Raw genomic sequence first — 12,053 nt, 5'->3', positions numbered from 1 at the left:
AAAAAGATACATCATTAATGTAACAAAAGAAAGTACCAACACAAAAGAAGTACATTGAAGTGAATGAATTTAAACTCATAAATATATATATATTTTTAATCATAAAATGTAATTAGTTTATTAGTTGTATGTTTAGTTGGTTTTAAAGAAGAGTATATAAACCATGACAATATTTTGAACAAGCAAACATATATGTAACTAAAGGCATTTTCAGGAGTTTATAATTAGAAAAATAAAAATAATTATAATTATAAATTTGTAAGAGTGTTTATTGAATTATAAAATATTTAGGGGGGTATTTGCAAAAAAATGAGTCTTCTAACAAATCCACTGCTCGTGGTCCTTTCTTTTGAACATCATTGTGCAAGAGACATCGGCAAAAGTGAGAACTTTGGAGGGTTTGAGAGCACAAAGACGTGTTTCTCTCCTCCTTTTCCTCCTCTCATCTCTCTCTCTCGATCGCCCTTGCGCTTGTTTTAGGGTTTTCTAGTAATGGAGGGTGGAGGATGGAGGGGAACAGGGCAGGGGGAGGCTGTGGTGGACTCGGCGGCGCCGGACTGGAGGTCCCAGCTTCAGCACCAGGCACGACAGCGTATCGTTAATAAGATGTAAGAATTGGGGTTTCCTGATGGATTCAATGGTGAAATTTGATGTTGTTTTGGTGTTTTTATTGGTTTTTTATTAGGGTTTCTTCTGCGCTTTTTTGCGTATGATGGTTGATTTGTGTGTTCTTTCGCCGTTAGTGAATGAGGATTCTAGAGGGTTGGAGGGCTAATGGAATTAGCCCAAAAATGTTTTTTTTTTTTCATATGAGTTCTGTTGATTTTGATTGTTCTCGCGTAGTTGTTCTTTTGACTTTAGAATCAATATTGATCTGGTTTGTAGACAAGATGATATCTTTGCTTGCAAAAATGGAAGTTCCTTCTTTTTTTTTTTTGGTTCTTAATTTTTGCTTAACGGGATGGCGTGCTTTATTTGGTAGTTTTAGGAGCGAAATTTTATTTTCTCAGTCAACCTTCATTTATCTGGTTTTCCTTGGATAATTTCTGGATATGAATTCTGCAAGGTTTCCTAATCGTTGAACTTCTTTCCATCTTTTGTGTTTCTGTGAAGAATGGACACATTGAAGAAGCATTTGGTGGTCTCTGCCCCTGAGGGTTGTAATGAACTTAAGAAAATTGCTATGCGTTTTGAGGAGAAAATATATACAGCTGCCTTAAGTCAGGTGTGTTAGCTTTCCTTGCCTTTTCATTTAACCATTAACACTGTGAACTTGTTAGTATATGTATTTGCATGTTCTGAATTATGAGGACTAGGAATACCTTTTTGGCTTGTAACAACAATGTTGCTCTTTTTTGGTCTCCTTGTGAAACCTGTCATTTTTTTTTGTATCTGTTTAGTACCTTGGTTAACACGCACAACCAATTTTCGGTTAGATATAATCACCTGGAGTGCGTAGGTAGTCAAGTAATAAGATGATAAAAGTGATCTTGTCTGCCTAAACCACCATATGTCTCAATCTGCGTAAAATTCCCTGGCAGTACTTTTGAGAACCTTTTGTGACTAAGTTTCGTCATGTCAGAATTACGACAAATATTGAAAGAAGTTGAGGCTGTATGGTTATTGTTGCCACTAGATAATCTTTGGTATGTTTGCTTGTGAATGCCTTTACAATTTTATTGATGCTCCAAAAATATCCTCTTTAACTCATTTGTTGGCCCTCTGGCAAGCTCCGCAAGCCCATAGGCCATTGCATTTCTTTTCATTCAATTGGGTTCTATCTGCCACTCATTTTTTTTGGCTATTTGAATGAGTAGTTTACAATTTACTTAGGGAATAATTTGTTTTCTTTTTTTAATAACTTTTCAGTCTGATTATCTTCGAAAAATCTCATTAAAAATGCTTTCAATGGAGACAAAGAGTCAGAATGCTGCACCATCTAATCCTTCATCAACTAATCCTGTTGGGAATCAAATCACTGCAGACTCAGGTAGTGGCAAAGTAACATTTTTGTGGAAATTTTAAATTAATCCGAATATTCATTTTTTTTTTAATATTATGGAAATAGCAAAAACTGCTTATATGGTTCAAAAGTTCGACGAGTGGTTAGCAGTGTTTTTTCTTTTACTCCACAATCATGATTTAAGGGTTGCATGTTCATTAGTTTTATAAATATGCATATATATTAAGTCAATTTATTAGTTTTATTTATCCAAATTAAAATCATATGAAAATATTCGTTGGCAGAAATTATGAACTTTGAAATTTACCTTGCAATAGAAGGTTATTGAGCACCAACTTTTTGTGAAATCAGAGAATTGCATTTGATATGGAACTTTCTACTATACATATTCACTGACTGTAGCTACTAAGCTACCACCCTTTGTTTGTGATTGTTTGATAAGCTTTTTCTCATATAGTGTTCCTGTTAGCCTATCTTATATGGTCAGCATGATTCCTTATCAACATCTTAGCATCAAATTGCTTCACACTGAAGTAAATGTACATGTTGGATGAAATATAACATATATCAATATCTCTTTACTAGTGGAGCTGCAATAGTCACATGTTCATGCAATAAACTTACTTGACTATTGGTCGATAATGAGCTCAAATATAGCTGTGAAAACCAATAGAGATTTAGGGTTGTTAATTGTACCATTTCGGAGATAATGGACAAAGCAATCAGGCCAAAATTTTTTAAAATACATAAATGCATTGTTATCTTTGCAAACCACGATTTCTACACCATCAGATTACTAACCATAAAGAGAGAAGAACGTATCTTTATTTGCACGATTGGCTTGCACTCTCTATGGGTTTCTCATCCTATGATGGATGAGATGCCCAGCCGTATGTATGTTTTGATCTTGTTCCAGTTAAAATTGACTAAGTGGGGGTTGGTGGGTTGGCTTTTCTTTAAATTATTTTCAACTTTTGTCATTATGGGGTTGATTGTATTAGTGGATGCTAAAAGATAGTAAATGCTAGTTTGCACGCATAACATTCCTTAGGAATTAGAATTTCCATGGAAGTTTAGAACAGGAAGCTTTTCCCACCAGAACTCCACTTCCCTCTGCCATAATTCTACTTTCTTTGTTATTTGGTCTTTCTGGATAAAACATAAAATGAGCCGTGGTGCTCCATTTATTCAGATTGAATGCCTGAAGAACTGTTGACATCTTTTCCTTGTTCATATTTCCTGGGAGCTCTAACCTATCCCTATGTGTGGCGCCAAATTAGATCGTCAAGCAACATCGCCATGGACTAGTCCTGAGCCTCTAAAATTGCCCTTTTTTGCAATAGAGAAATAAGGTTTCTGCACTTTTTGTTTTCCTCTTTTTTTTTTCAATAGTTTTTCCCCATTGATGGTGGATTGCCAACAGATAGGATCACAAGATGGACTATCAATGAGCATTGTGGCTGTCGATACCTGAGACCTCCAGGGGATTATTGTAAAGGAACTGAGGAAGATTAATTGCGCAAGTTATTGATATTTGTGAATTACATGTGTTTTAGACAAGAACTCTGTTAACAAGTGTTACATGTTGATAACTCTTCTTCTAAATGAATTTTCACCAATGTTTGTATATGTTGTCGTTGTTATAGCATGGCTAGCCCTTTTGTTTCCCATGTAATTCTCCAACCTTATTGCTGAAATAAATTTTTGCCTTACTCAGGGCTGCTTTCCCCAAATTAAGATTTTGCAAGTCCTATTTGGTGATCATTAGGGAAAGTAGGATATTTTTTATAAAGTCTGTGTGGTGAAAGTAACTGTTTGTGAAGGTATATCTGTGACTATGTGAAACTTCATAGTGAAATGGAAGCAAAGGTATTTGTGTTGCAAAATCAATCAACTGTTTCCAATAGATTGTCAATGCTGTCCCTCTTTCATGGTCATAAAGATGCCATGTGCATAGCAAGAGCTAGAATAGAATTGCCATATTTACTGCAATGTGAAACTAATCTGTCATCTCATTAATGCTAGTCTTCTGCAGCATCTTATTTGTCTTGATATCCATGGGGATAATATGCACAAGATTAGCATCTTAATGCTAGTCTTGTGTATAGCAACTTTAGCACCTTTCTTGAACTCAGATAATTAAATGTTGTTATTTTAGTTATAGGGAACTAGCCTCACAGTTAAGTTTGAGTAATATTTCACTGTTCAATATATTCTAGCCTATCAAGTGCAGTATTCATGTTCACATCCAGTGCTTCTGTTGTTGCACCTACTCATGCTGACAGTCCTGTTTCTGCACAAATCTTATTTTCCAGCAAGAAGTTTTATGAAATCAATTGCTAAAAAGCTAAACTTCTATAGAACTGTCAGAAGAGTTCTTATTTGTTAAGCCAGATGGTCATTATGTTCATACAAACCTTATTTTCTTGCAAAGTACATCTATAGAACTGTTTTGGCAGAGTTATGTTACTGAAGACCTAAGATATATCTCTCTATCTTTGTACATCAGCTTACACTCATCATTCATCAGCACTTTCCAGATATTCTATTAACTGACATATTTTCTGTTATATCTTTATAGCATCACGAGGCATTCAGTCCCAAATCAGCAATCAAGGGCAATCAATACCCATGGTTAATCAGCCTCTGGCACAGCACACCCTTCTACCTCAGAACATTTCAAAAAATGCCCCATCTACTACCATACAAAATTCTACAAGTCTGCCACCTCCAATGCAAGGGGTTACTCAGAATGCTATGTCACATATTGGTGCAAATTCTAACTTGCAGAATGTTTCTTCAATGCCCCAGAATTCCATTAACAGTATTGCAGGGCAGGGAGCCACGCCAAATATTTATAATTCACAAAGGCAGATGCAAGGTCAAAGACAACCCCCATCTATTGTAACCCAACAGCATCAACAGCCGCCCCAGAATACTCGTATTTATCAGCAGCAACTCCACCAGCAGTTGTTAAAGCAGAAATCAACTCATCCATCACTTGTCCAGCCTCACCCCCAGCAGCAGCAGCAGCAGCAGCAGCAGCAGCAATCCCTCTTACAGCAAAACCAACTGCAACCTTCCCAGCAGTCTTTAGTGCAATCCAATATTCCAGCAGGCCAGTCTAATATTCAGCAGACACAACCAACAATGATGCAGACAGTGCAAAAATCTGGCCTTCAGAATCAACAGAATTCAATGCAGCAGTCATCTTTGCTTCAGCAGCATCCGCAGTCTATTGCAAGGCAACAGCAATCACAGCCTGCACTTCATCAACAATCAACTTCATTTCAGCAACAACCATCTGCTGTACCACAACAATCTCTATTGTCATCACAGCAGCAGCAACTAATGGGTCAACAATCAAATATGTTGGCTATGCAACATAATCAGTTGCTTGGTCAACAAAATAATGCTTCAGACTTGCAACAGCAGCAGCAGAGGTTGCCAGGCCAACAGAATAGTCTTTTGAGTGTGCAGCAACGCCAGCAAATTTTGAATCAGCAATCTATATCTTTACAACAGCAGCAGCATTTAGACACAGAAAATAATTTATCTGGACAGCAGCAGCAGCAGCAGCAGCTTTTAGGTCAGCAGCAGCAGCAGCTGTTACTTGGGTCTCAACCTGGCATATCAAGCATGCAGCCTCATCAAATGCTGCAACAAAATAAAATTGCAATACAACGAAGTCAGCAGCCATCTTTGGCCATGCTTCAATCACAGAATCAGCAGTCTCAGCACCCAGCAGCACAGCAGCAATTGATGCCTCAGATTTCATCTCAGCCTGGGCAGTTGCAGCAACAGTTGGGAACGCAGCAACAAGCCAGTTCCATTCAAAGAGAGATGCAACAAAGGCTTCAAACTTCTGGTGTCTTGCTTCAATCTCAGAATGCAATTGAGCAGCAGAAGCAATTCATTCAACCACAAAGAGGCCTTTCAGAAGTCCCCTCTAGTGGTAAGCATCATAGCTTATCTTCTCTGTGAGATTGTTTTTCTCTCTCTGTTGAGCATTTGATGCTGCTGCTTTATCCTGGCGTAATGAGCTGGTTGCTCGCATTTATTGCTTTTCACCTTTAGCCAGTTCCATTTTATTGTTATGCCATGCCCTGTTTTAGTTAATTAGATTGTGATGCAGCCTTGATTAGCTACATCACACTTGATTCTGCCCACTGTATGTAAATACATGAATATCTTGTGCTATATGATATGCTTTTGTAAAATTTTCCCTTCCCCTTTGAGTACTATTTGTGACTCCACATGACTCTCTTATGATTATTAATTTTTTAATTGTTTCTGGTTGTAAATAATAACATCAGTGATGAATTCATTCTGCATAAGAGAAAAGGTAACGTATTTAGAAGTATCTACACAAGTGGTTTTAGTTAAGCCTTTTTAAGTGCTCGGCATACCTGAGTTAAATTAAATAGCTTTCTTTAGTGGGTGGCAAGCTACAACTGCAGACTCTGCAAGTAAAGAGGATGTTGCACAAATAATTCTCTGTTTCATCAGGTTAAATTGGATTATTTGTTTCTGAAGGGTTCTTATTGTCTCTGAGGGTTCTAATTGTCTCTGTTCTTAATGGTTTTCCATTTTTTCAACCTAGCCATTAGTTCAGTGCAGAGTTCATATACAATCAAGCAAGCATTTGCATAGTGATGTTTCTTTTTTGCCTATGTTCTTTAATTGAACAAAGTTATGGAAATAGTTCCATTAATTGCTGGTTAACCATTTAAACTCTTTTATCTGATAAAAAATTCCCTGGATATGATTTAAAGGTTTGTAGAAATTCATTAGCTTATCATCCTATGAATATTTTCTTTTTTCTATTCCTTGAACTTTATTCCAATTACCAGAGGATATGTTCTAAATATTCTCTTTGGAATAAGGTAGGGATTCCACAAAAACCTTCTCTTGCAATTAAATGCTATGATTTTCTTTTATCTTTATTTTATTTATTTATGCTATATATTTCTCCATGTAATTATAATCATTTTTTTTCCTAGTATTTATCCTCATTTTCTTCCACTTGCATTTGAGGTTACATTCTTGTTCTATTATCAATAGTTTCACTTCATGACATTTGAATCTCATAAATATTGTCATTTAAGTGATTCATGAGATATTGCCCCATGTTCATATTCTGTTATCCAAATTTGGTGCAAGTCAACTTCTTTGTTTGTTTTCTTTGTACAGCCTCATTGGATTCTGCTGTCCCAACCAGCAACACAGGTGCAGTTGATTGGCAAGAAGAGATATACCAAAAGGTGAAGTATTCAATCATTTTATTTTATTTGGATTTTATTTTCCATAAAGCTTTGTCAAAAATAAAAGGTTCCTTTTAGTTTTTCATTGTTTTCATTTTATTAAGAGATCTGTGTATATATGATCATGCATGACAGAACACTTCAACTGCATGTGTAGAGAATTTTCATTTTTTCCCTTACATATTCACTGATGATTTTGCTTAGGGTTTTGAATTTATTTGTTTCAGGTTATATAAATGTTGGTATTGCATTTCATTTTGTCATGCACTTGTCATCCAATAATTTTGTTTGTTGGTATTAGTAATGACTGACTCCTGAAAGATTTGTGTTCTATAACATATAAAAGTCAATGAGGGATTTATTGTTTTCATTTTATTAAGAGATCAGTGTATATATGATCATGTATGACATGACTTTTTAAGTGAGTGCTTTGAGAAATTTCATTGTTTTCTTACATTCTCACTTATGATTTTGCTCAGTGTTTTGGATTTATTTGTTTCAGGTAATATAAATGTTGGTATTGCATTTCATTTTGACAAGCACTTGTCATCCAATCATCTTGCTTGGTGGTGTAAGTAATGACTGACTACTGAAATTTGTGTTCCATGACAGATAACGTCAATGAGGGACTTATACTTTGTGGAACTTAACGAACTATTTCAAAAAATTTCTCTCAAGTTTCAACAGGTTCTTGTTATTCTTTATTAGATTTGTATGCCAATTTTACAATTTGCATAAAATATGCCTTTGTTTTGGGTAAATTTTTAGATAGGGCACCAAACTGTGACCTTTTTACATTTTGGGGTCCAAACTCCAATTTGAATTAAAATGGTTATCATACTTCAATTTTGTTTCACAGAGTGGTCACCTGAGAGATTCTAAACTATTTTTGATGATGCATATATCAGAAATTCTCTGTCATGATATATATGATACGTTGCTTATGCAACTGATAATTCTATTTCACCTGCTAATAGAGAATTTTTGACATTACATCATCACAAATAGGTCGGAATCTATTGGATGATCCTCTGGTGAAACAAAATTGAAGTTGAATAATCATTTTGATCCAAATTGAAGTTTGGACTCCAAAATGAAAAAGTGTCATAGTTTGATGTCTTATAAAAAAATTTACCCCTTTGTTTCTGCTAACCTGATTGATGCTTTGATTTTCCTTTGCTCTTCCTTGGCTTCTGTCTGCAGCATGAAAGTCTTTTATCAGGTTCCAAGCAGTCGGAACATTTTGAGAAAATGAAGCATTATAAAACCATGCTCGAACGCACACTACACTTTTTGCAGATTTCCAAGGCCAATATTCAGCCTGGTTTCAAGGAAAAGCTCCCCTTATACGAGAAGCAAATACTTAGTTTTCTGGCCTCAAGTAGAGGCCAAAAGATTGCTCCCTCTCAGTCATCTTCTCAGCCACCAAGCCAACCTTCTGGTGGACATACTCAATCCACATTTCAGCAACGATCATCTCAAGTTCCTCAGTTACAACAAATTGACAATGTAAACCAGCTCCAACAAAAGAATTTGCAAGGTTCTGCAACATCAATGCAGCCATCTGCTACCCCAAGCATGCCACATGGTTCTTTGCCATTATCGACAGTAAGTGTCTCAACAACACAACTGAACATCATGAACCAATTGCAAGGAAATTCTTACAGTTCTTGAAAGCAGGCCTCAATCAACCCCGCACAACAAAGTATGGTGGCATCTTCTCAGAATACCATGAATGGGCCTCAACAGACCAACAACATCCACACTCTGCCTCAGAGTTCCATCAATACATTGCAACCTAATGTGAGTTCAATGCAATTAAGTACCAATATATTGCAGCAACAGCATTTGAAGCAACATCAAGAACAACAGCAGCAACCACACCTGATGCAAAGTCAGCAATTTACACAATTGCAACAGCGCCATACTCAACAACAGCAGAAGCAACAAGTAATGCAGCAACAACTCCAGCCACCAGCAATGCAACAACAGTTGCTCCAACAGCAAAAGCAGCAACAAACCTCTCAGTTTTCTGTTAATCAAATGGCACAAATTAATCAAGTGAATGAGGAGATGAAACTTAGACAAGGCGCTGGCATGAAATCTGGACTTTATCAGCAGCATTTCCAAGCAGGTCAACGACACAATTTATATCATCAACAGAAGTCAGGTTCTTCTTTGCCTAGTTCATCTCCTCAACACATTCATATTTCATCCCCCCAAATTTCTCAGCAACCATCCCCGCAAATTGATCAGCAAGCTCTCTCATCTTCTTTTCCAAAAACTGGAACTCCTTTGCAAGCTACAAGTTCACCTGTTGTTGTTGTTCCATCACCTACTACTGCTATTGCCCCATCTCCGGTTCCGGTGGATTCTGAGAAGCCACTCCCTCATGTTACATTACTAACAAACGCTGTAAGTAATGGACCTCAGCAAACAAATCTCAACCCATCACAGTCATCCATTGCTGTTGGTACACCTGGGATATCAGCTTCACCCTTGCTTGCAGAGTTTGTAAGTCCAGATGCACATCAGCCTGATGGGCCTGTATTTTCTAGCAAACCAGGTGTGATGGAGAAGCCTTTAGAGCGCCTGATTAAAGTGGTCAGTAAACTTGTGAGCCCTTTTCAATTAATATTTCCATATATTCCATTTAGATATTTCTCTATGCTCAGTACCAGTGCATCATTCAAGTGATCAATTCCGGTTTTTATTTCATATTGGACAATTAAGCAGAAATGCGGTAATGCATATATGCTGTTTAACATCGGCTTAAAAATTCTGAAAGCCATTAGTGTTAGGCATTTCATTGTGAAAGCCTTATACACATGATGGACCATTAGGAAAGATGAGAAATCAGTTGGTTGAGATGTCTTATAACAAATATGAAACTACAATGCAATGGAAATCATGCAAATTTTATTTATAATTGCTTTTCTTCAAGTTTGACTTAGATTAATCCTAAGCCATATACACACGTTAGAACCCATGGATTATGATAAAGAAATAAAATTGCTTGCAAGATGAAAATCATATCCATTATTGGACGAAGAATAACTTACTATGATATTCCAGTTTGATTATCCTTTAAACAAATAGGTACTCACATTTATCAAGAGTCAACAGACTGCCTTGACTGCTGCATAAGGTAAAAATGATTTAGGAGCTAATGGTTGCTGAATGACTGTGGGGATCTTGGAAAAGAAGAGGAATCATAATTGTTGTTCTATTTTGTTTGGTTTTATCATATCAAGCACTAAAGTTTGCACAACTCCATTAGCTATTGAATTGATCTCTGTCCTGTTTTGTTTCTTTCAGTTACAATCCATATCACCCGAGGTGCTTTGCTCATCTGTTAGTGATATTGGAACTGTTATCAGCATGACAGACCGAATTGCTGGCTCTGCACCTTGCAATGGGTCTAGAGCAGCTGTTGGGGAGGATTTAGTTGCAATGACCAAGTGCCGATTACAAGCTAGAAACTTCATGTCACAAGATGGCAGTGCTATAGCCAAGAAAATGAAGCGTCGTCTTAGTGCTTTGCCTTTGACTGTTTGGAAGTGCAGAAAATAGTTTCAGGCAATCAGATGGGCACGGCATATCCGAATTTGAGTCAACTGTGACACCTAGAGTAAAGAGGCAAAAAGCTGAGGTATGTCTGATTTATCACTAACCCGCCAAATGCTATATGAAGATCTTTTGGCTCATTGGAATTGAATTTCCATGCAGGTCAGTCATTCTTTACTGGACGAGATAACAGAGATAAACAATAAACTGATTGGTACAGTTGTCAGCATAAGTGACGAGGATGTTGATCCAGTTGCTGTTGCTATTGCTGGCAGCAATGAAGGGACGGTCATCAAATGCTCTTACAGTGCCGTGGCACTTAGTCCTAGCTTGAAATCACATTTTGCATCTGCACAAGTGGTTAGTTTTTTTTTGTTTAACTAGTGTGCAAAAAACACCTCTCATCCCATGTTTTGCAGTTTTGATTCACGAAGTTCTCTGTGCAGTCTCCGATCTTACCTCTGAAGCTCCTGGTGCCTCCCAGTTACCCGAATTGTTCTCCAATACTACTAGATAGACCATCAGTGGAACTAAGGTGAAGTTTAGCTCTTTGCCTTTCTTACACAACAGAACAAAATACCACTTTGTGTTAGTTCTCATCTGTCATATAACCTTCAGCCAAGATTGTGAAGATCTATCGACCAAGGCTAAGTCAAGGTTCAGCACATCACTCCGTGGCCTCCCGCAACCCATATCACTCAGAGAAATGGCAAATACATGGGATGTATGCACTCGGAAGGTTATATCGGAATATGCTCAGCGAACCGGGGGCGGTGTTTTCAGCTCGAAATATGGTGCTTGGGAAAACTGTGTGAGTGCTTGATCAAATGATGTTGTAATTCTTCTAGCATCATGTTCAACCATATCTCCAGGTGTTGAAGTTTCTGTGAAGCACAATGAGTTTGTTTGCCATCAATTTGTACCCTCCTTGTTATTTGTTGTTATATGTAACAGCCTTGTGAAGTTTCTATGTATTTTCTTGTGTATATATTTTAACAGTGGGATTTGGTAATGCCCCCTGTTTTTGAACTATGTGCCCAAATTGGGCACTTCCCTAATGTTGTCTTTCTGTTCTGTTTTCTAATGTTGGTTACTTATGTACAGATCAATTACATGATGAAATGTTTGCTTTTATAGAGAATTGCATTTTGTGCTCCCTGAAAAATATGACATTGTGTTTACATTACCTAATGAATTTCATTATGTTTTTCTTATTGACTAATTTACCCTTCTTTCTTACTCTTGGTAAATGGAGATTA

General features: G+C 37.0%; 1 protein-coding gene across 1 annotated transcript; it reads left to right on the top strand.

Moving 5' to 3' along the window:
* Nucleotides 1-360: 360 nt before the first annotated feature.
* LOC120270904 (mediator of RNA polymerase II transcription subunit 15a-like) lies at nucleotides 361-11,928 on the top strand. The gene is given in 13 exon segments (XM_039277982.1): nucleotides 361-608; nucleotides 1,114-1,225; nucleotides 1,870-1,990; nucleotides 4,545-5,918; nucleotides 7,157-7,227; nucleotides 7,840-7,914; nucleotides 8,431-8,835; nucleotides 8,908-9,831; nucleotides 10,546-10,781; nucleotides 10,783-10,879; nucleotides 10,957-11,154; nucleotides 11,241-11,329; nucleotides 11,413-11,928. Coding segments are annotated over 13 exon segments (4,023 nt in total). The 5' UTR covers nucleotides 361-492; the 3' UTR covers nucleotides 11,618-11,928.
* Nucleotides 11,929-12,053: the final 125 nt, after the last annotated feature.

This window comes from Dioscorea cayenensis, chromosome 2 (genome assembly GCF_009730915.1).
Source record: "Dioscorea cayenensis subsp. rotundata cultivar TDr96_F1 chromosome 2, TDr96_F1_v2_PseudoChromosome.rev07_lg8_w22 25.fasta, whole genome shotgun sequence".
NCBI lineage: Eukaryota > Viridiplantae > Streptophyta > Magnoliopsida > Dioscoreales > Dioscoreaceae > Dioscorea > Dioscorea cayenensis.
This window is presented reverse-complemented; position numbering and strand designations above follow the sequence as displayed.